Source organism: Drosophila santomea, chromosome 3R (genome assembly GCF_016746245.2).
Source record: "Drosophila santomea strain STO CAGO 1482 chromosome 3R, Prin_Dsan_1.1, whole genome shotgun sequence".
Classification (NCBI taxonomy): domain Eukaryota; kingdom Metazoa; phylum Arthropoda; class Insecta; order Diptera; family Drosophilidae; genus Drosophila; species Drosophila santomea.
In genome coordinates, this window is record NC_053019.2 from 7,831,509 (window position 1) to 7,854,144 (window position 22,636).

Here is a 22,636-nt window from a genome sequence, read left to right on the forward strand (position 1 = left end):
TGGGCTTCGACATGCGTTAGCCGAGGCACAAACCACTTGCGAGGGGTGTCACAACACCCAGACCCTGTCAGCTACTAACCTTGCCCTTGCAAAAATCTGATTGCGTCTTAGAAGATTATTTACCCGTTTAAACTCTTTACAGGCACATGCATCACCTGGGAACTGGGGAGACATATAGTGCACTAGGCCTACAGATGGAGAACTGCGAGGGCTACAACAATTTTGGGGCAGCCGGAAGTGGTGGTGGGTACTACGAGGCGGGTCAGCAACCTCCTGTTCCGGCCACCCATGGCCATGGACACCATCCCCACCACGTGCAGGTGCCGGCTCAGGCGCATGCACACATCCATGCCCATCACAATTCTGCGGCGATTCCCGGAGGAGTGGGAGTCGGACCGCCGCCCTCGCACATCCACGGATTCGCCATCAATGGAGCAGCGACTGGTCAGGGCCAGGGATTCGGAAACAACGGAAGCACTGCAGCTGGGACCGCTGCGATCAGTGGGCTGGAGAACTCAAATAGCTCGGACTTCAACTTTCTAAGCAACCTGGCTAACGACTTTGCGCCGGAGTACTACCAACTCAGTTAGTTCATATAGGAAGTTAGCCAGAGGCCACTGTAAATATCTGTTAGCCTAATTCGCCGCGTGGGCGTGAGTCTTGTAATTCTATTCAGTGTCGTACATCGTAAGCACTTTGTCCTTAGCACATATCTGTATCTGTACATAATAAGCTATTCCTCTTTTTAGTGTAATCAAATCCAAACTGTCTTGGTTTTCTATTGGCTTCAAGTCAAACGATGCTCTATCTTATAATTCCACGTAGAACTACAGAACAGACAACTAAAATTGTAAATAGTTAGGAAAATTAAACGACTTTCGCACAAGTCCACATCAATGAGTATAATTCACAAAATTGTCTTTGATAAACTGGGTTTTGTATATATCCGAAGTAGCTTAAATCAAAAACGTAAACAAACTGTCAATAAATTGAATGTAAAATTATAAATAAATGTTTGGATCGCTCTCGGTTCAAGTGCAATTTCTCAATGAAAAAAATTTAATTTGGAATCGTAAAGCACTCTCAATTATTTCAATGTTTGTCATGTTCGTATGTTGATCTAAATTTTTCTATAATAGTAAACAAATATATGTTATAAATATGACTATAAATAATGGAATAGATATCGTTGTAAGGAGAAAGAATGAGAACTAATTAAGACAAAAAATTTTCAGAATAAAAATATCCTAAAAATTACTAAAGACTTATTAACTTATTAATAATAGATGAATATATGTATGTCCGTAAGACATATGTTAAAGCGAACAATACTTATTGGTTACAGTCGGTGCTTAAAAATGTTGTTTATGGGGACATGATTCTATGGAATGTTTTGACATGAACAAATATTTTGGTTGGTATTTGTAATAACGGGTGTTTTTTTTAGAGGTATAGAACTTTAAGTTGGCATTACTGTTCAAGATGGCGACCGATTTAACAGCTGTCAAGTGATTTATTCTCAGTTTGGTTTGGCAATTCGTCATGCGTGCTTACAAAATCCAACTCGTGCAAGAATTGAAACCAAACGATCATCAAGCAAGGCGTAGATTCGTCGAATGGGCCCAAAACGAGATTGCTGTTGTTCCCGATTTTTCATAAGCCTCCAAGATCTTGTGATTTAACACCGCTAGACTACTTTTTGTGGGGCTATGTAAAGTCATTGGTCTATGCGGATAAGCCCCAAACGCTAAACCATTTGGAAGACAACATTCGCCGTGTTATTGCCGATATACGGCCAAATATTGGAAAAAGTCATTGCAAATTGGACGTCCAGATTGGACTACATCCGAGCCAGCCGTGGCGGTCATATGCCAGAAATCATATTTAAAATGTAATGCCACAAGATTATCTTTCATGTCAATAAAATTCATGTCAATCGAATAATCCATCGTTGTTTTATTGCAATTTAAAGTTCTATACCTCTAAAAAAAACACCCTATACAATTAAAATCCCATTTACGATCAAGGAAATCAAGCCACAAAAATTCCTCTGTCTTTACGTCGTTTTGTTACGGCGTTAATGTTTTCACTAGGTACGAAATTTACAAGAGCGTATACATTGGTGATTCTAACTTCCAAAGTTCCCGAGATTTTGGTGCTCTTCAATTCAGAATCTAAGTTCGTATGTTAAATAATAATAATTTAGTTATTTTACACCTATAAACTTCCAAAGAGAAAAGCCAAAATTTAAATCATTAGGCCACAGTAATAGACTCACCTTTGTTGATTTGATAAATATAAACTACCAGAAAAATAATTACTTATTTTAGTTCATCTGCAGGTCATATATTCGGAAAATATACTTACATATATGGCAAGCTCATACTTTTAGGTTATTATCAAACATTCAATCTGAAAATACTGTAATTGCTTAAAAATTATTCTAATATCCTACTCAAGTCAAGAGGGAATTACTTCGCATACTTCTTTCCACAGAAGCTTATCCTATTGGTTTGAAATCTTAACACCTAGTACAGTAATAAGGTTTATAGTGCTTTTCATGCTAAACCCAAGGAGAGGAACTATTGTGGTAGCAACTTTTTATGCCACCAACTGTTTTAAGTTCCTTTAGTACCTTAAAGTTTTTGATTGTATTTAACTATTCGATTATATGGTTTGGATTATATTGGTTTTACACAGGAAGTCTCGTTTTTCTGTATAATAAGCTTTAATTAACATGTTCTGTTCGTGTTTCAGCCTTTTTAAACTGGAAAATAGTTCTACATAGCCTATACATACATTACATTACATTAATACATTATACATACATTTTATCCAAGCGTTAGTCAAGTTTCAAACCCTTTTCAAATTGTGCTGATGGCATTAGAATGAAGCCCATCCTTTTTCTATTTGTGTTTCTTATCACAAGGTATAGACTTGTTTCTTGCGTGGTAGTTATATCTAGTGAAACGGTTAAAAGTCAGCCGAGTCTCGCTATACAATTTTACTCTCCGAGTAACGGGTATAATACAAATTTTAAGAAGAAATCCAGGAAAATACTGGTTCAGCTTTGGCTCATTATAAGAACCCCGGAAGAAACTAAACAGCGAAATGGAAAAGTTGCCCAATCCTGATTTGGTGTGACAATTGTAAACAATTTGGATAAAAATACTTTAACTTAAGTATTGTATAAGACCAGGAATCGACAAGCACGATGCAACTACATAACGCCTTGGTTTTGATAGTATAAATGTCTATTATCAAACCATCACAATCCGAGCAAGTTTCACAGATAATTTATAATAAGAAAATTAATGGATACGAATGCGAAATGCGGAATGGGAAAGCCGATTGCTGAAGTTCCGTTAACAAAAATTTAATCAAAATCTGGCAAACGAAAAAATCGTTTGTATCATACATCCGTATATTACTTTTCAAAGCACACACTAATATGATTATGATTTATTATTCGTTGATGGGATTGGCCAACGTCCAGACCCGAATCGAATCATAGCGAGTGTAATAAAAAGATCTCTCAATGGAATGGAACGATTGAAATACAAAATCTAATTTGACTTTAAGACTCAAAGTTAGGAATTTCAATGTCGCAGCTAAATTCAAATGTTAATTGGCCACACAGCCAGCCACTCGAAGTGCGCCCTCTCGAAGTTAAAGTTACTCAACTTTATTCATCCTATATCCCAGTAAATACAAATCCTTTAGGACGGATACAGTAAAATACACTTTTTAAATGTCAAAATTTTTATATTTAGTTGTCGTTCGTAAAACTATAACAATAAAGGGCTGGCGATGTGGAATGGCAGTTCTTAGTGGTGGTAGGCAACAGCGGGGGCGGCATAGTGGGCGGGAGCAGCGTATGTGGCATAAGCAGCTGGGGCAGCATAGTGAGCCACTGGGGCCACAGTCTTGACGACAGCAGGAGCAGCGTAGTGGGCAACTGGAGCCACGGTCTTGACCACAGCGGGAGCAGCGTAGTGGGCAACAGCAGGGGCGGCGTAGTGGGCAACGGGAGCGGCGACGGTCTTCACAACTGGGGCAACAGCGACGGCCTTGACCAGGGGCTCACGGTTCACGACTGCGTTGAATCCGTTGATGGGGTCGGCGGTGTACTGGACGGTCCTCTTGTAGCCGTCGGCGTCGATCAGGGAGTACTCTCCGCGGACCACGTCTCCATCGCGCTCCTCCACCTGTCCCTTGTTGTCGCCGGTCAGCTTGTCGTCGACTCCGTAGGAGAAGCGGTACTGGGGGTGGGGGTCGTACTCCTCGGCGGCCTTGACCACGACCTTCTGTGCGACGGCCACGGGGGCGTGGGCGTAGGTGGCCACCGCCGGGGCAGCATGGTACACCTGTGGGGCGGCGATGGGCGCATAGCCGGCGCTGGCCACGGCGACGAAAGCGAGGGCGAAGACGAACTGGGGAACGTATTCGTTTGAGAAAAGGGTTTTGATGGGAGGACACAGGACTTACCTTGAATGCCATTTTATAAAGTTTTTGGATTTGTGGGTTAGTTCTTTGCAGAAACGATGCTGAGGGCTGAATGATATGGTTTCTGGCCGGCCAGCGGTTTTATAGCCCACACTTGCAGTTTCTGCTCAGGTGAGGCAAGGTGCTTACGCTTGGCCTTCTGAATATCATGCTCCAAATTAGCGCGAAGTCACCGCTCAGCGAAGTCAACTGCAAAGTCGGCAGAGACGCCGGCAGAGAACAGAGTGGAGAGAGAGGAGAAGGGATTGGCGAATGCGAAGTGCAGTCCAATTATTTAGAAAGGATTCGGCGGATTCGCGCGGGATTTCCCATTTGCCAGGTGCCCACGTTAAAATTGGTAGTTGCGAAGTCAGTGCATCTGCTAATAGCGTTTCGATAATCCAAGATCTTTAAAGGATGGTATGGTAAATGTCGGGCGGGTGACCTTGGTTCTCACAGACTTTGCAATTTGGAGGGAATAAAGTGTATATGTATATACTTCAAAACAACATGTAAATTTAGTAATTTAGTAAAATATGTTTAACGATCATCTTTTAAGATCCGTTTATGTATAATAGAATTTTAGATATTATGTTGAATTTATGTTTGATATTCTTTTACATCCTAATTATATCTATTAGCACAACAAAATAATGCTGTAATTATTATTTTTATTTAACAGTTTAGTTGTTTGCTTCTTAGTTTGTGGAACCTTAGTATGCAGCAATTCAATTTAATTCAATTCAAAAATTGTTTACCATTTTTTGGAAAACAAATTTCTTATACAGCACAGTAAGAGTTCATTCAACTTTTTGAGAGAATGTACAGAACCTTCTTAAAGTTACATAACCTATAGAAGATCACGTTCGTATTGTTATCATGTTATCTTAAGAGTGAACTTTATGTTATGTTCTGTAAGAATTTAAATACATAATCATTTTATCTTCCCAAAACGATCTTATGCAGCGCTATAAAACGAAGTAATTGCCCACGCATTGGGAACGGTCAATCCCTTTCGGTATGAAGTGAGCCTTTCCCCAAAGATCTTTCCCTCTTTGCGGTGCTGACGGGCTTAGAATCCGTGGCCAAAAACATGTGCACACCCACAGAGCTTAGCGCCACGAACAGGAAGTACAAGTTATTGCCCGACAACAATCGCAGTCGAGAAGCATTTAATAAATTTCGCCGTCACCGCGAAAATAACGCTTGCTGCCGGCGTATTGGGCCAAAGCAGAGCAGAGCTGGCAGCTTGGTTTACTATAAAAGTTGTCGATCGGACACAGAAAAGTATCATTCGCAGATCCAGTTCACTTCTGTAAAGAACAACCAATCAGCACTCCTAGCAACATGGCTTTCAAGGTGAGTCGTTGGAAATCCGGGATCAATTGTTTACGAAATTTTATTGGGAGTTCTAACGCCTTTTTATTTAGTTCGTCTTCGCCCTCGCTTTCGTCGCCGTGGCCAGCGCCGGCTATGCGCCCATCGTCGCCCCACAGGTGTACCATGCTGCCCCGGCGGTGGCCACCTACGCCCACGCCCCCGTGGCCGTCGCACAGAAGGTCGTGGTCAAGGCCGCCGAGGAGTACGACCCCCACCCCCAGTACCGCTTCTCCTACGGAGTCGACGACAAGCTGACCGGCGACAACAAGGGACAGGTGGAGGAGCGCGATGGAGACGTGGTCCGCGGAGAGTACTCCCTGATCGACGCCGACGGCTACAAGAGGACCGTCCAGTACACCGCCGACCCCATCAACGGATTCAACGCAGTCGTGAACCGTGAGCCCCTGGTCAAGGCCGTCGCTGTTGCCCCAGTTGTGAAGACCGTCGCCGCTCCCGTTGCCCACTACGCTGCTCCTGCTGTCGCCCACTACGCTGCTCCCGCTGTGGTCAAGACCGTGGCTCCAGTTGCCCACTACGCTGCTCCTGCTGTTGCCCACTACGCTGCTCCCGCCGTGGTCAAGACCGTGGCTCCAGTTGCCCACTACGCTGCTCCTGCTGTCGTCAAGACTGTGGCTCCAGTGGCTCACTATGCTGCCCCAGCTGCTTATGCCACATACGCTGCTCCCGCCCACTACGCAGCTCCCGCCCACTATGCCGCCCCAGCTGCCACGTATACCTCGTACTCGGCTCCCGCTGTCGCCTACCACCACTAGATCCTGGCTGAAATCGACGCTGTACATATTTAGAATTGTTGGCTTTATTATTACTGATCATTTATTTATTGACAGCACCAATAAAAAAATGCATTTCAGTATGTAGACATATATCACGAGACACAAGAGAGTTTTGAGTTGCTTATTCAGAGGTAGATTCCTGGCAAAGGACTCTCAGCGGTCGTTCACATTGTCCTGTTCTGGTTTGCATTATTTATGTGCTTGTTTTCATAACGAGTTTGTGCGAAAAGTTCACAGACATGGTAGGAACCAGCCTCGCAAAAGGATTGCTGCAGTCTAAGGGCAATGAAATTCCTGTGGTGTTTTTGGTGGTGCAGTCTGGACTTTTGTTTAGCTATTCTTCAGGGATGCTGCCAGGGGCAACGAACTGCGTTGGCCTGCTTGATGGTTTCTTGATCCTGATCACGATCCTCTGTCTGTCTGAAGGGCAGACAAATTTCAGGGCTTTGTGCCGGTCATTTCCATTCAAATGGAAGGATTCGTCCACCGCAATGCAAAGAGAATCCCTTTGTTGTTGATTTCTGTAATATAAAACGGAAATTATGGGGTCATGACTTTACTTGCCGGGTGATAAATGGTCCTATCAGGGTCCTTATCGGGGGAGCTGAGAACCAAAGTTCGGACTTTTTCTAGTTTGAGGCAGAGTTGCCTCAGTTACCCACAGCTGCTATTGAAACTTTAGGGGAGCTAGACAGCGTGCACCTGTTGTTTTTTCTAAAGAACGATTCTGAATTCAAGGCTCAAAGTTCTGAAGGGGCCCTCGAAGGTCAGACTTCGAGTGTAATCTCAGCGAGCCAACTGCTTCTCTCGACATCACCCTTTTTTGAAGCCGAAGTCCGACTAATCAAGTGGAAGATTTCCGATTTTGGGTGCTCCGGGTCGTCGATACGCACCCTAAACCCTTCTCAACTTAACCATCGTCATAATCATCCAGAGAGCAACAACAATGCGAGCTGGCAATGCAATGCATTGCGGACAAAAACAGAAAGCACAAGTCTGTGAAAAACAAAGGAAAGAGGGGCAAAATCAAGAAACATGACCGACGAAGTGAGTTAAAGGATCGTCGAACATCAACGGGGTAAACAGGCTTTTGACCACCGCCTTGCGTATAAATAGCAGGCAGGGTTTCCTTGCTAGCTCATTCAGTGTTTTGTGTTGAGTCCGAGAGGTTCGGGATCAGGAGCAGCTTGCGTTCGCGCCTTGGGGTCAGTCAGACCAATCAAACCATCAAAAACTCACCTTTGGATACCTTCATTTTGGATACAGCCTGCATCCACAAAACGAAATGGCAGATACATAGAGGTAACTACTTAGCATGGGCATTTGAATTTGTTAATACAAAATGTTGACATTAAAAATGCAATTGATAAATTAAATGTTGAATAAAAATTGCAACCGTTACAATTCTTTCAGATTTAACCCTTCTGTTTCGGCCTTGCAGCTGCTACCTAAAGATATAAAACTCATGGATTTGGCTACCACATCCCAAATCAACACCCAGTTGTTGACTATGACAACCCGGATCCGTCTGAGAACTAAGAGCTAGGCTCCATCAGGGCTAGCACCTGACCAGAACACCCATTGGCACTCATCATGGAACATTGAATCGTTGGAAGGCCGCACAACACCGCACAACAGCCATCCACCACCCACCCATCCATCACCCACCAAACGTCGTCTCGGCCCTTTGGACAAAATTTACATTTGAGTTTAAGTTTAGGTGTAAACAATAAACAAAAAACAACAATAGGCTACCAAAAAAAGAGAAAAAATCCCATTGATTATTTATTTTTCGGGCTTACATCGGTTATTTGGTAATTGATCAGATTCTTAGACGATGATCAAGAACTTTCTCAAAGGATTATTTAAATGCACAGTTTATTGAACTCGTGGTTGCGGACGTTTTAAAAACTTCTGAAAATAATATTATTTCTTAATTGAATATTTTGATGTTTTCTCGGTTGGGCATTCTACCATTCTGTTATTCTGGGTTATTATTAATATTTATATTCAATATTTGAATAACTATCCCGGACACACCCATTTTAAAGCTTATTCGTCACCTCCGTGACTTTTACTTTGCAGTGGAATCTTAAAAATAGTACACAAATATTTCGTTATTATCTTACAAGAAAGGCCACACTACGAACAATAATTTATGTATATCAAGGTCAGGTCCGGCAGCAAAGCCTACCAACTGTATGTGAGCCGATTGCCACCAGAAATCCAGCAAACAGTCAGCAGATTTCAAAGGTGTACGCACAGGTGCTGCTGCTGATGGTCTCGCCAGTACTGCCAAAATTGAGACATGAAGAAAATGGTAAGTGGACTGGTTTCTGTGCAAGTTTAATTGGCATTATTCGAGTCGCCGGCTGGACAGCGGTTACTCCGCTTTGTAATCGCCATAAACTATTTCCAGCTTAACCCTTGGCAAAGTGCGCTCGCCCGATGATTAGGCCAAACAAGTGCCAGTGCTCAAGTGCTGGAGTGCTGGAGTGCTCGAGTGTTTCCCTCGGAAATTAAGCAAACTAAATTGTAATTAACAGAGGTTTTTTCAACAGTTGTCCAACAGAGACAATGCCTCTTAGTTAGCCGGCCGTTGACGGTCAGCAGGCTACCGAAGTGATTACTTTTATTATTTTCAATACAAATTCGTTCCGTTGGAATTTTTTAATTCGCCGCAGCATTGACCCCACAGTGGGCATCGTGGTGGGCTGGTCAGGGGCGGAAAAGCCTGCTAATTAAATTAAGCCAGTCTGAAGGCCACTCCTACTACCTATCTCTCGGCCTAGCCTATCCTACGGGGATACGGCTGTGCTGCGAGTATACATTTTCCAACATTATTTCGGTTTTAGCCGGCACTCGACTTCGACACCCGGACACCCGGACACCCAAACAGCTCAACCAATTTCCAGCAAACACTCGGCCGGTGATCAATCTAAAATTTTCACCGCTTCTGTCAGAAATGTGCGTAGTCGACGACATGGGACGACATCGACATCATGTGGCTTAGTTGTCCTGGTCCAGCACCTCTCTCCCAAGTACCTTGAAACGCTGACAGGCAAACCCCGAAATGCTGGTTGACGAATGAGCTCGAGGCGGGTGAGTTTTCTCTGGGGAAAGTCGTAAAAACAGTCTGCCTGCGCCCGAAAAACTCCTCAAATGAACCATGAATGGCGGCACTTTTTCTAATAAAATATTGCCAAATATATGTATGTATATATATGTATGTTATATATGTATATATAAATACCATATTTTTATACCCGCTACTCGTAGAGTAAAGGGAATTTAGAGTACGCTTTTACTCTACGAGTAACGTATAATAAACTTATGGCAGAGATATACAAATTGCGTTGACAAAATGTTTCAAAGTAAAGAAAATGCTTAATTAAACGAATATATATGACATTCTGAAAGAATAGGATATTCAGGTTAGGATATATAGGATAATGGATTGGTTTACTTTTAAAATTTATAATTCTGCTTTTTGTTTTAAATATCAATTTGGAATATGGTCTAGAAGTGTTGGTATTGTAAAAAGCTCAGTAACATTTCTTACTTAGATAAATAACAACTCGTAGCTATGACTCTAAAATACATCAAAGAAAACACATAAAAATTTCTTATGGAATTCAAACTTCTCGCGAAAACAACACATTGGATCGTCAAGCGACTAAGCACAGTGTACTGGCTTCCGGTTGGTATTTCATTTTGGAGCTAACGGATCTAGTTTACTGGCATTTCCCTTTCAATTTTAGCACCCATTCCTACGATGACTTGGTGGAATAGAAGTGAACAGGAACTGGTTTGACTCGCGGCCAGACGCACGTCAGACGAGATTTGAATCGTTCTTATAATCTCTAGACTCATTGTTAGATTGTTGGGTAATGAGCTCGGGCCTTTTCGAGAACAACAAAGAGTATCAAATTGGTAATTAAAGCGTTTACTAGAAAGTGAAATGAAACTAAATTGAATTAATGTGAATTGAAACTCAAAATGAGTGGCGAATTAAGTTGGCCTTAAGCGGTCATTGATACCAGGATTTGCTTTTCCAATATATTAGTAGTAGTATATTGTCGTAACAAATAAATTAAAAGTTTATACTTTCCATTAAATATCCATGTCAGTTTCAGGCATAATTTAAAGATAATTGGTTACGATTGTAAAAAATCTTAGTCCACTGAACGTTACGTTAAACAATTGTTATACAAATTAAAATCTACCTCGGGAACTAACTGATATTTGTAGATATACTAATAATGATTTAGCTTAGCCAAAAGAATCGTTTAAGTGTGATACATTTCACTTTACTCTACTTGAATTACTTTGGCAAAGACCTTCAAATGAAATTCTTTCGATGCCAGCCGGCACAACATGTTATTACATCACTTTGTCGCCGGTTGAGTCACTTTGCTGCCCAATTCGACTTCGACCATGATTGAGCACTTACCAATGCCACAATTATAGCTGTAAAGCAGAGACCAGAAAGCTTCAACCTGAAAGCTCAAATGTTACTTGTTCATTAATCCAAGTGATGTGATCTTTTTTGGGTCATTTACCATTGGTGGATAGGGGGGGGTGTGTCGGTGTGCAGTTGAATTTCTCTATTTTTTCTGAGTGTGCGCGTTTGTGTCAAGTGCAATGCTGTTCATCGATCAAGCAACGATTTATTGGGTTACTTACATGACTCGAGTGTGCCACACAACCTCAACCACAAGCCTCAATCCCCCCTTCATTCAAGCCCCTTATCCGCGGCGGGTTGCTCGCTTAAGTCTTTTGTTTGTAACGACTTTGGTTGCTTTGTTCGCTATTCGCCGTCCGTTTCCCATTCATAACAATAGCGAAATGGGTGTGACTCGTGGGTGCAAATCTTTTTGGGTAAATCTACCGATCTGCGGAGAAGGAGGCATGCAAATGAATTACGATCGAAGTGATTTCTGTAAGCAGCCGAGTTAAAAAGTGAAAGAAAGAGCGGCGATGAGACAATGGGCCAGTGATGTGTGGCCAACGAAAATTTCGTCTATAAATACAAATGCATTGGCGGTTCAATTATTATTCAAAGCACGCACTCCACAGAAGGAGGACAAAGTCTCGCTTCTTTCGCTCTGCAATTTGCCAACCAACCTCAAACGCTCTCCAAATGGCTTTCAAGGTAAGCCAAGGCTGATGTAATTCGCACCTTGGCAACAGACCATAATGTTTTCTCACCCTTCCAGCTCGTTGCTCTGGTTTCCTGCTGCCTGGCAGCCGTGTCAGCTGGACTTATCCCTGTGGAGCAGCACGAGCAGCATCCCCAGCTATACCAGGTCCAGCAGCCCCAGCATGTGATTTACCAAAAGCAGCACGAGATCCATCCCCACGGCCATGAGGTGTATCCCGATGATCCTCATCCCAAGTACAACTTTGCCTACGATGTGCAGGATGCGCTGTCCGGGGACTCGAAGAGCCAAGTGGAGTCCAGGGATGGGGATGTGGTGCAGGGCGAGTACTCCCTGGATGATGCCGATGGTTTCCGTCGCACAGTGAAGTACACCGCCGATTCCGTCAATGGATTTAATGCCGTCGTGCACCGCGAACCACTGGCCCATGTGCACCACAAGGTGGTGGCTGCTGCTCCTGTTCAGTACCACCACGCCCCTGCCGCCCCCGCTGCCGTTATCAAGAGCTATGCCTCCCCTGCCCAGGCCTATGTCGCTCCCACCTACGCAGCCCCTGCCTACACCGCCCCCACCTACGGCACCCAACACGGTGAGCATCCCCAGGAGCAGGAGCAGGAGCACCAGCAGCACCACTATGCCAGCTACGAGTCCCCCGCCCACTCCCAGGCCGCCCACGAAGGCCACGAGTACTACCACCACCAGTAGGGAGTTTCCAGCCACAGATCAGATCACCTGACAAGCGAAAGTATTATCATGGACCCCATTATGAGAACTCATTTAGCTCATTAACCTAGTTCTGTTGATTAGTCGTAATCTGTTTGTAAATATCCTCAATAAAACTTTCATATTTCAATGTATGAAATTTGGCTTAATTTCCTTCAGGATGATACACTTGTATTAGTTTCGGAACAATTAGCTTAAGAACTGTATCTTTTAGTTTATGTTATTTAAAAAAAGTCAGACTATTGCTTGACTCGCAACTTTAAATTCATTTGAAATTACACTAATGATTATCCAATTCGGGTTTCTCGAGTGTCTGAATACCGTTTTTCAAAAAACCTTCGATACTTTGCCATTGGAATGTCAAGGACAGAGCAGTGCCAAATACTCGAATTAATGATTCGCATTATTTCATTAATTCATATCAATTCAAATCGCCCTAGGCTGACCTGATTAGGAACGTATTCATATGGAATCGTGTTCTGTTAGGATTACATTCAGCAACAGCCATCTCACACAAGCTTACCGAATAATGTGATTCTGCAAGGGGCTTGCATAAAAAAAAAAGTGCGTGCAAAATTAACAAGTGACGTTAATTTTATGAAGTGTGCGATTTACATTTTAAGCACTTGGCTAGTATTTCCCGATTGGTCATGATTAGCGTGGGCAATTTAGCGCGAATATTTGTCCGTGCTCGATTTTCGCACTTAAGTGGAGAGGGGTAAATGGAGACCGGTTTTCGACTTGCCAAAATATCCGGTAGCAACAATCGCACTTTTTGCAATTTTAATGTCGCACTCAAATTGAATCTCAAATTACTTGGGACATATCTGCTGGCATCGAGTCCGACAACTATATGTACTGATATACAGGCTCTGCCGCTGACTCGTACCAAAAATATGTGTGTCCAATTGCGGCCAAGAAATAATTTGCTCCACATTTCCCACACAAAGGTCTAGCGCAACCACATTAGCCAGACCTTTTGGCCTTTCGCTCCTCTTTGTTAGCCAGCTGGGTTGCTCGGTTTGGGCTTGTCTTTGGCAACGGTTGAGTGCCAACACAGGGGGATAATAATCGACAGCCTCGGCACTGGCCAATGCCCACCTTGGATCCCATTGAAATCACAACTTGTGATATCGTGTTGAATTCGCTTCAAAATTATGGAATTCCTATTTCAAGTTTAAAACATCTACATTAGTTTAAATCAAATAAATTTCTATTTATTAGGACTTTTTTTTTATCATAGTATGTCTTAAAATTAAAAGTTACCCCTTACATTATTATATTGCTTATTCGTATCATGAAATGTAGAATGAAGAGTTTCTGAGCCTATACAATGAGTATATTCCTCGTCAGAATCCCACTCCCTGTCCGTACGTCGAGATCTCGAGAATTATTATTGCTAGACTAAGAAAACCCAGCTTTATTTTGCTAAGTAACAGGTATCTGATAGTCTATTATAAATAACATATTTTATTAAACTTTGTTTGCTCACAAGGAGTGCAAGCTTGTATTAATAACCATACGACAGCCAACAATAAGACATAATATATATCCTATAATTATAAAAAAATATATAAGATAATATAGAAACACCATTACTTATAATAATAATTTAATTTATTATATTTATAAGGAAATTATAAGCCCGAAAAGGTTGATACTTCTAATAGTAACTTCAATAATATGTTGCTCGTAGAGTAAAAGGGTATACTAGACACACTTTTGAAAAATGATATGATAATTTTTCCCATTTTTGTTAGTCTTGTATATTTTTCCCGATTGGCCAAAAATTCTTTTGCCACACCCACTTCAACGCCCACAAACCGCCAACAACTGTCAGGGTTGAAAATTCTCTTATCTTATATCGTATCTTATAAAAGCACTAAAGCATTCTCTCTTCTTTTCATCCTGTGGACAGTTAAAAGAAGGAAAACAAAAAGACTAAAGAAAGAAGGAAAACAAAAAGACTAAAGGAGACTATAAATACCCTATGAAAATATTTTTTTCTCGGTATAAAATATGGCTAACACATCCAAATCGAAACCCTTAGTGTGTCATTAATCGAGAAGGCTATGTCCCTGACACAATTATATTCTGATGAAACAAATTAGAAATTGCTTTTTCTGCCGATTGAGAAATTTCAATAGATTCAGATTTTTTGACTTTGAATAAAGCTTGAGTTAATTTTCAAAAATATTCAAATTTCAATAAGCCAACAAAATAATCGGAATCGTAAAAGCGTTTGTAAATATTATTTGTGTGTATTTGTAGGAGGTGATTGTAAAACTATAACAGTAACGGGTTGAGAAACGTAAAGTGGCAGTTCTTAGTGGTGGTAGGCAACAGCGGGGGCGGCGTAGGAGGTGTACGTAGCTGGAGCTGCGTAGTGGGCAACTGGAGCCACGGTCTTGACCACAGCGGGAGCAGCGTAGTGAGCAACTGGAGCCACGGTCTTGACCACGGCGGGAGCAGCGTAGTGGGCGACAGCAGGAGCAGCGTAGTGGGCAACGGGAGCGGCGACGGTCTTCACAACTGGGGCAACAGCGACGGCCTTGACCAAGGGCTCACGGTTCACGACTGCGTTGAATCCGTTGATGGGGTCGGCGGTGTACTGGACGGTCCTCTTGTAGCCGTCGGCGTCGATCAGGGAGTACTCTCCGCGGACCACGTCTCCATCGCGCTCCTCCACCTGGCTCTTGGAGTCTCCAGAGAGCGAGTCCTGGACATCGTAGGCGTACTTGTACTGGGGATGGGGATCGTACTCCTCGGCCGCCTTGGCAAGCACAGGCTGGGCGTGGGCAACGGCGACAGGTGCATGGGCATAGGTGGCCACGGCGGGAGCGGCGTGGTACACCTGCTGGACGGGAAGAACACCGGCGCTGGCTGCGGCAATCAGGGCGAAGAGGGCGATGAACTGAAAGAGGGATACTGGTTAGGATATGGGGTCTTTGGCGGGGCTAATACCTCGGAACGAACCTTGAATGCCATTTTGATTTGGATTGATTTGGCTGCTGCTGCTGCTGCTGTTGGTTGCTGGAAGGCAAAGTGAACTGTGAGGGCTACTGGGCCAACACTTGACTTATATACCGAGATGGAGCTATTTCTTCAGCTGCTGCTACCATTGAATGGTTGAGCTTGCTTTTGTCAGCTGGCCACGCTCTTAGCGTAATTAGTGCAATTCATTTATGCTAAACGTGTGTGGAGAGGGAAAAGTGTAGCTTAAGGGCGTGCTCAATCTTTGTATCTCTGTGTTTTGTCATCAAATAACTTCAAATTATCTGAGAGATACGGAGAGCGTGCGCTTTGACACCACCATTGGCCAAAACCAGTTAGCTCAAAAGTTAATAAAGCCGCATATAAGTCGCTTAAAATGTAATTAACTTAAATCATCTTAGAAACCGTGTCTTTATTAAATTAAGATTATTATTTTGTATCGCCTTCGATTTTCAAAATTGGAAGATAGTTCATAGGCAAAAAACTTTATTATTTATCTCAGGTTAATATAATTAAACACTCTATTAATGTTATATTTTTATTATTTAATAATTAAATTATGATTTTACCTTAAAATGTTAATAATGCCCTACTAAGATTAAATATTATTATTAAAATATTATTATTAATTTAACATTGTTATTCAGGCTCATAGCATCAACGCTATAACATAAGTATACCTGTTACTCGTAGAGTAAAAGAGGGTATACTAGATTTGTTGAACAGTATGTAACAGGCTGAAGGAAGCCATATAAAGTATATACATACATATATAGAACCAATATCCGTCTGTCTCTCCGTATGAGCGTCGAGATCTCAGGAAGCATAAAAGCTATAAAGTTGAGATTAGGCATGCAGACTCCAGAGACATAGACAGAACAGCTCAAGTTTGTTGACCCATGCTGCCACGCCCACTCTAACGCCCACAAGCTCCCCAAAACGTTTTAAATAATAAATAGTTTAAATAGTTTAATAAAACAGACACACACCACACAACTGTACTGGAAAACGTTTACGTTGTTAATAATAATCTTCATAATAACCGAATAATTGAATAATATTAAAATGCCTCCAGTTTTAAGGAAAATAGTAATTTAAATTGGCTTGGCGTAATCAATTAAGTGCAGCTGCTTACTTCGATCGAGCACTTTCAAATGGACAGAACCGAAGAAGGTGCGTGACAATTTTTACGTGCCACCGGCGCCGCTCGAGGTGATGCGCCAAAAATGAATTCCAATTAGGTGTCATCAATGTCACCAAGCAGCGTATAAAATCAACGGCTCACACCGGATCAGACATTCAGTGTTTGGCTTCGGCTCAAGACAGGAGTTAATTAAATCCATCCAAGTTACAATGGCAGCAAAGGTTTGTGCGACCAATTGAAGGATAAAGGTTCCCAGGAACTACCAGTGGATTTGCAAAATACCTTCGCATCATATCGCCATCTTAGAAAGATCCTAAAAAGCGTGTTATTTATTCCCCAGATTGTTATCGCTTTGGCTTTGTTCGCCGTAGCCCATGGCGCCGTTCTCAGAACTGCTGCTCCTGCGGCTGTGGCTCCTGCTCCGGTACCAGTTCTGGCCAAGACTGTTGAGCTGGAGGAGGTCGATCCGCATCCTCAGTACACCTACAGCTATGACGTGCAGGACACCCTCTCCGGCGACAACAAGGGGCACGTGGAGGAGCGCGATGGAGACGTGGTCCGCGGAGAGTATTCCCTGATCGACGCCGATGGCTTCAAGCGCACCGTGACCTACACCGCCGATTCCATTAACGGGTTCAACGCCGTCGTCCGCCGTGAACCCCTCGCCGCTGTTGTGGCCGCCGAGCCGCTGGTGAAGGTCGCTGCTCCACTGGTCAAGGCCGCTCCAGTCGCCCCCATCGCCCCTGTCGCCCCAGTCGCCTTGGCCGCACCAGCTCCCATTGTGCGCTCCGCTCCAGTGGTCGCTGCTGCTCCCCTGGCAGCTACCGCGCCCTTCCTCCGCTCCGCCCCTCTGGCGGTGGCCGCTCCCGCTCCTGTCCTGCGTACCGCCTCCTATGCCACGCCTCTGCGGTACACAGCCCCCGCGTACACCGTCGCCCACTTGTAAATACCAATGCGAGCGTTGTTATTCTGATCCCTTGTTTTGTTTCTATGATAATAAAATGTGATTTGTTATGTTAATTTGAATTGCGTTTTTTTTGGGCATAAGAAGTGCTGTTATATTATCATCAACTCAATTAAATTTCAGTTTTGGTGCTTTCAAAAGTTTTCTTAACTGTTTCATTCTTACTTGTTTCCGATTTTGATACTTTACCAGAAAAAGGGACATATATGTATGCTCTATACAATATTTTAGCATAGGCACGTCAGTATAATTAATTATATGTGCTAATATACTTTAAAGCTGTAAGGTGTATTGTACTGTATTTGTTTTATATATTACGCATTCACATGTCTGTAAAAACTGCCTTATTTAATCTTCCAGTCTGCTTGAATGTCTGAGCAGGTTAGTTTATTCTTGATACTTTGATGTGTGTACTTAAAAAATATTTGTTCAATTATTAATTCAAAATAAGTAATCAGTGTAGGTCAGTTCCAAGCGTTTTGCAATCCTGAGCTGATTGTACCGGTAACATGATATACCACTCAAGGCAGAATGGTGAAAGCGAGCGATTCGCAATTGCTCACGGAGGGTCAGAAAGACAAGAAAATCCGAGGGTCTCTCCTAAGCCACTAAGCCGCACCGGATCGCATAAGAGTATACATATGTGGCCCCTGGCGTGGGCAGTTGTAATTGCCCCTATTCCAGTCGATAAAATAATAAGGTAAATAGCTAGCGGTAATGCAATAATAAATGTTAAAAGTAAATAGTGACAAAAATGATTTGCCCAGCAGCGAATTAATCAGTTTCAATTCATTTTTCGCATTTGCTTTTACCCCGATTCAGTGGGTATAAAAAGCAGTACTCGTGGTCCAGTAAATCATTCCACAGCTTCTCTGTCTTCGCAGCAGTTAACCACGGATAACCACAAGCCCGCTTCCAAGTCTAGAGTCATGGCCTTCAAGGTGCGTAATCCTTACATGGCAGCCTGATCCTGTTCATTACCTCACATTTCTCCCCCAGTTCCTCGCTGTTCTCGCCCTCGTTTCGGTCGTCAGTGGCGGAGTGCTACCCGTCCAGCAGGTGTACCATGCCGCCCCCGCCGTGGCCACCTATGCCCATGCACCTGTCGCCGTTGCCCACGCCCAGCCTGTTCTGGCCAAGGCCACCGAGGAGTACGATCCCCATCCCCAGTACAAGTTCGCCTACGATGTCCAGGACTCGCTCTCCGGTGACTCGAAGAGCCAGGTGGAGGAACGTGATGGCGACGTGGTCCATGGCGAGTACTCCCTGATAGATTCCGATGGCTTCAAGCGCATTGTTCAGTACACCTCCGACCCGGTCAACGGGTTCAACGCCGTCGTCAACCGCGTGCCCCTGGATCACGTGAAGACCGTGGTGAAGACCGTGGCACCTGTGGCAGTTGCTGCTGCCCCTATTCCAGTGGCCTACCATCAGCACCACTAAGGAACTCCTTGTGAACTCTTTGTAAATCGAATAAATTGTTGAATATTTGTAAGCTGAAAGAATTCGAAACGCATTTTACTTTAGGAGCTCATTTACTTTTTTATATACATGTTATATATTTCATGTTAAAATAAATTCGTATAACTTAAATTGAAAAAATACAAAAAACCCCAAAATTATTCTAGCCTTAGAGTTGCACAATAACCTTAAGTAAGCAACTTAAATGGCCATCGCATGGGAGCAGCCCTGGTAGCATTCAACAATCGTCAATGGAGCCGCTTACTCTGCACTACCTTGGTTCCTCTTAAGTCCCTCTCAAGCATATGCACTTTGTAATCAATTTTCTGCCGGTAATAAGTCATTAAGGGCCCAAATTGATCAGGCGTTCGCGTCCGACCCATTTTACACCAATCAACGAAAATTGGGGTAGACATCTGATCGCAAAGAAACGCATCGATCGGAACATTTCAATAAAAACATCTGCGCCGAAGGCTTATTGAATTTAATGCATGTAATGCTGTCCGCTCTTGGAGGAAACCTGTTAAGGTCACTTAGCTGCATCTTTGAAGCGGCCAGAAACCTTTCGCCAAGTCGCTCTGCACCGTTTGGGTCCATTTGAGAATGATATTCGCGACATCATGGGACCCGGATTATTTTCCTTATCTGGCAAGTGCAAATATGCCAAGGTTCCTTAAAGGGGACAGTGAAAAGCGGACAACATACAACGGACAACATACAACGGACGAGGGACGACGGACGGCGAGGGTTAAGGTCAAAGTCAGTTGGCATTGTTAATTACCGTTGGAGCGAACGGACTTGGCTGCCCATTTCCATTCCCATTCCCATTTTCGGCATGTAAGTACATCGGCCCGGAGATCCACGCCTCCAGCTCAGATTTAATGCCAGTGCGGATGCGCAACTCGCGGCGAGGCCCATAAAGTTAACCAGGCGAATTACAATCATGCTCGTGTCGCATTGAAACCAGACCATTGAAGCCAGACTTAAGGCCCCGTTTACACCGGCTCCATGAATGAGTAAACGGCTTTGGGGCTTCCCTCTTCAACTTTATATGGAACTGCTTTATGGACCTTCCATCGCTCGGTCTGGCATTGCCTTTGCTCTCTTGTCGCGCATTTTGCATTTTGTGCGTTCTTGGACGTGTCGGACTGCGGTTTCGCTGTCCACCTATGCGACATTACTTCATTACTTCATTGTTTCTTTATTGTGGCAGTAAGTGCTACTTTGTCAGTAGCTGTCGCTTAACACGCGTTCTTTCTTCAGGGGCGGCCTTGAAAGTAATCGTGGGAGAGTGAAAGTGAAAGTTTCGGTTGTAGCCAACCGGAGTTCAATGAAATGAGGATTTTATCTGATTGCTGTGTTGTGAATGCCTTCCGGAGTGGCAGAGAGAATATATGTTTATTCTAGATGTTGGCAAACAAAAGCCCGTATTATTTTCATTTCTAAAAAGAGTCATAATATAAGAGCATTAATTGTCTCATTGTAATGTCTGTAGAATAGAAACATTTCTTAATGACAATGCTATTTGCTATGCTATGTTCAAAAAATTATTTTTATTTGCTCATTAAGTCATCAAAATATTTGTATAAAAATTTCCACGTAAAAAACGTAATTTAGCTGATATCTTTATATGGCTAAGGAAAACAAAAAATTGTTGTATCAACAAATCATCCTATAAAAAACGTAATGTTTCAAACCCATTATCAAAACTTGTAAAGTTAACTGGTTAAAATAAATAGGAACAATAGAACTGATTGGCTGTTAATTAGCATCTCGCGGTATTCGCTATGCGGTTATCCCAACAGATAAAAAGCGAGGTAAAAGTTGTGAAGCACACATATTCCCAAAAATATAACCCAGCGCAATATTCATTCAATTAGAACACATCCTTTATTTCAATAACAACTAACGGCAATTGTCGGGTCGTGGTGGACTACTCTTCAGCATTTCAATAGGCGTACGAGATGAGAGGCGAAGCGAACTGGGTCTTGACGATGGCGGGTCCAGCGGCGACCAGAGGAGCGGCCTTGACGACGGGCGCAGGGGCGGCGTAGGCGAGTGGAGCTGGGGCGGCGGCGTAGGCGAGGGGAGCAGGTGCGGCGGCGTAGGTGGCGGTCAGGGGGGCGGCACGGACAACGGGAGCAGCGACGGCGGCACGGACAACTGGGGCTGGAGCGGCCACGACGGCAGCGGGAGCGGCGGCAACGGCGGCCACCAGGGGCTCACGGCGCACGACTGCGTTGAATCCGTTGATGGGATCGGCGGTGTAGTCCACAATGCGACGGTAGCCATCGGCGTCGTTCAGCGAGTACTGGCCCTGGACAATGTCGCCCTCGCGAGTCTCCACCTGGGTCTTCGAGTCCCCAGAGATGGCGTCCTTGACGTCATAGCCGTAGGTGTACTGGGGATGGGGGTCGTACTCCTCCACCTGGGCCACGGCGGCCAGTGGAGCTGCGGCGGGAATGATGCCAGCGCTTGCCACGGCGATGCAGGCGGCGAAAAGAATGGTGAACTGCAATTGTTCCAAAGAGTTTCTTTAAATAGTTTGAATATTTAAAATCCAGGCTTTTTTTTTTGAATTTAAGGATCGATCATTTGTCAAAGCTCCAAAGATGTAATACAAGGGAAATGGATTTCATTAAACTGAGCTGCTGATTCAAAAATCCTCTTCGTTTTCATCACTTGGTCATCACTATATCCAACACTATAGAACCTTGTCCTTACTTTGAATGCCATTTTTGGTTGTGTGGGTTGCTCTAGATACCGAAATTGGTGGTGAACTGATTTGAACAGCGTCCAACTGGGGCTTTTATACCGCCTCGATGGCACTCTGCCCAGGGGGTTCGATGTCAGCGACGTGCACTTGCGTCACAGCGCCACGCCGCTCATATCAAATGCGAAGCGCTGAAGACTAGAAGCGGCTCTTGGCCGGCCGTGCGGCTGGGGGGAGTGTTGCGGGGGGTGAAGGGGTCCATGATTTGAGGTAGGACGGCGGTGGGCGGCACGCTGCCAAGGCTGCGCGGTGACAAAGCCGCGGCGAGCATAATGCCTTCTTGATTGAATTGGACCTGCGCAGCTCGGGCAGCTCAGCCGAATTAATATTGGCCTCAGAAGTCGCATACCCGAACGTGCACTTGGAGTGGAGTACGGGTCCACGTCCACGTCCCCTGCCCCAGAAACCCCCACCCCCCTACCGATCCAGCGGTAATGATGATCGGCTGCCATTTGCTTGCGCTTTCGAAAAGTAATCGCTCGCTAATAGCCACCATATCGTATGCAGCGCATGCGCAAATGCATAACAACGGTTTTTCAAATTGCCTGTGCACTTGCAGGCCGGGCACCCATATACCTTATACCATTTACCAAATACAAATTTCCAATCCCCATTCCCTGCCCAGCAGATTTTTAGTACCCCCACCCCCCACTGCGGACGACCTTAAACGTTTGTTTACGGTGGCTGTCGCTCCAGTTGAACGCTAATTGGATTTCGAGCTTAACTTCAGTGCGACACCTCACTTCCGAATGCCCA

At 43.9% G+C, this 22,636-nt stretch overlaps 8 protein-coding genes across 8 annotated transcripts in view; 5 read left to right on the forward strand and 3 right to left on the reverse strand.

Annotated features, from left to right (window-relative positions):
- LOC120451759 (homeotic protein proboscipedia) overlaps positions 1–962 on the forward strand; it is a 31,990-nt gene extending 31,028 nt beyond the window's left edge. Inside the window, exon 9 of the mRNA XM_039635687.1 lies at positions 143–962. Within this exon, the coding sequence (XP_039491621.1) occupies positions 143–590 (448 nt within the window). The 3' untranslated portion in view covers positions 591–962. The remainder of the gene's footprint in view (positions 1–142) is intronic.
- A 2,814-nt stretch (positions 963–3,776) lies between these two features.
- LOC120453055 (larval cuticle protein A2B-like) lies at positions 3,777–4,545 on the reverse strand. The gene is made up of 2 exons (XM_039637577.1): positions 4,489–4,545; positions 3,777–4,433 (listed from the first exon to the last, which is right to left on the reverse strand). The coding sequence occupies exons 1-2, from the start codon at positions 4,498–4,500 to the stop codon at positions 3,828–3,830; spliced, it is 618 nt and encodes a 205-aa protein (XP_039493511.1). The 5' UTR covers positions 4,501–4,545; the 3' UTR covers positions 3,777–3,827.
- A 1,235-nt stretch (positions 4,546–5,780) lies between these two features.
- On the forward strand, positions 5,781–6,753 carry LOC120453054 (larval cuticle protein A3A-like). Its single transcript, XM_039637575.1, has 2 exons — positions 5,781–5,844; positions 5,916–6,753. The coding sequence occupies exons 1-2, from the start codon at positions 5,833–5,835 to the stop codon at positions 6,636–6,638; spliced, it is 735 nt and encodes a 244-aa protein (XP_039493509.1). The 5' UTR covers positions 5,781–5,832; the 3' UTR covers positions 6,639–6,753.
- A 4,958-nt stretch (positions 6,754–11,711) lies between these two features.
- LOC120453053 (cuticle protein 18.6) lies at positions 11,712–12,626 on the forward strand. The gene is made up of 2 exons (XM_039637574.2): positions 11,712–11,814; positions 11,879–12,626. The coding sequence occupies exons 1-2, from the start codon at positions 11,803–11,805 to the stop codon at positions 12,524–12,526; spliced, it is 660 nt and encodes a 219-aa protein (XP_039493508.1). The 5' UTR covers positions 11,712–11,802; the 3' UTR covers positions 12,527–12,626.
- A 2,176-nt stretch (positions 12,627–14,802) lies between these two features.
- Positions 14,803–15,583, reverse strand: LOC120453056 (larval cuticle protein A2B). The gene is made up of 2 exons (XM_039637578.1): positions 15,521–15,583; positions 14,803–15,458 (listed from the first exon to the last, which is right to left on the reverse strand). Exons 1-2 carry the CDS (start codon positions 15,530–15,532, stop codon positions 14,871–14,873), a joined length of 600 nt encoding a protein of 199 aa, XP_039493512.1. The 5' UTR covers positions 15,533–15,583; the 3' UTR covers positions 14,803–14,870.
- A 1,228-nt stretch (positions 15,584–16,811) lies between these two features.
- Positions 16,812–17,630, forward strand: LOC120452274 (larval cuticle protein A2B). Its single transcript, XM_039636405.1, has 2 exons — positions 16,812–16,903; positions 17,023–17,630. The coding sequence occupies exons 1-2, from the start codon at positions 16,892–16,894 to the stop codon at positions 17,626–17,628; spliced, it is 618 nt and encodes a 205-aa protein (XP_039492339.1). The 5' UTR covers positions 16,812–16,891; the 3' UTR covers positions 17,629–17,630.
- Positions 17,631–18,537: 907 nt separating this feature from the next.
- LOC120453871 (larval cuticle protein A2B) lies at positions 18,538–19,133 on the forward strand (the record flags this gene model as incomplete). The annotated part of the gene is made up of 1 exon (XM_039638776.1): positions 18,538–19,133. A coding segment is annotated over one exon (552 nt), but the record flags the coding sequence as incomplete, so codon positions are not given.
- Positions 19,134–21,011: 1,878 nt separating this feature from the next.
- On the reverse strand, positions 21,012–21,643 carry LOC120453887 (larval cuticle protein A2B; the record flags this gene model as incomplete). The annotated part of the gene is made up of 1 exon (XM_039638804.2): positions 21,012–21,643. A coding segment is annotated over one exon (588 nt), but the record flags the coding sequence as incomplete, so codon positions are not given.
- Between the last annotated feature and the right edge of the window lie 993 nt (positions 21,644–22,636).